This window comes from Buceros rhinoceros, unplaced genomic scaffold (genome assembly GCF_000710305.1).
Source record: "Buceros rhinoceros silvestris isolate BGI_N320 unplaced genomic scaffold, ASM71030v1 scaffold13951, whole genome shotgun sequence".
In the NCBI taxonomy this organism is placed as follows: domain Eukaryota; kingdom Metazoa; phylum Chordata; class Aves; order Bucerotiformes; family Bucerotidae; genus Buceros; species Buceros rhinoceros.
Genome location: NW_010393746.1, coordinates 4,864 through 5,152, shown reverse-complemented (window position 1 = coordinate 5,152; position 289 = coordinate 4,864). Strand labels below are relative to the sequence as shown.

Below are 289 nucleotides of genomic sequence, written 5' to 3'. Positions count from 1 at the left end.
GGGACCCGTGGGGAGATGCCAGCCTGATGCCTCCAGCCCAGGCTGGGGGTCAGGGGCCCCAGGAAAATCCTGCTTGGTGCTGATCCGCTTCCCAAATCCTGCAGCAGCTCTGGCCTCGCCACCCTGCCCCATCACCCCCCGGTTGCTCTCTGGACCATTCAGGTCGTATTTCAGGTCTCCAGAAAACCAGATGTCCCACCTCTGTGGAGAGGGCTCACGGTGGAGCTGCCTCTTTCTTCTCCCCGCAGATGTACGGGAAGAGGTACGACATCGCCATCGGCACAACCTG

The 289-nt window shown here is 61.9% G+C and overlaps 1 protein-coding gene across 1 annotated transcript in view; it reads left to right on the top strand.

The window, feature by feature from the left end:
- The window catches only part of AMBP (alpha-1-microglobulin/bikunin precursor), a gene marked incomplete at its 3' end in the record, with an annotated part of 5,123 nt that overhangs the window by 760 nt on the left and 4,074 nt on the right, over positions 1-289 (top strand). The window contains exon 2 of the mRNA XM_010144991.1: positions 249-286. Coding sequence (XP_010143293.1) covers positions 249-286 — 38 coding nt within the window. The remainder of the gene's footprint in view (positions 1-248; positions 287-289) is intronic.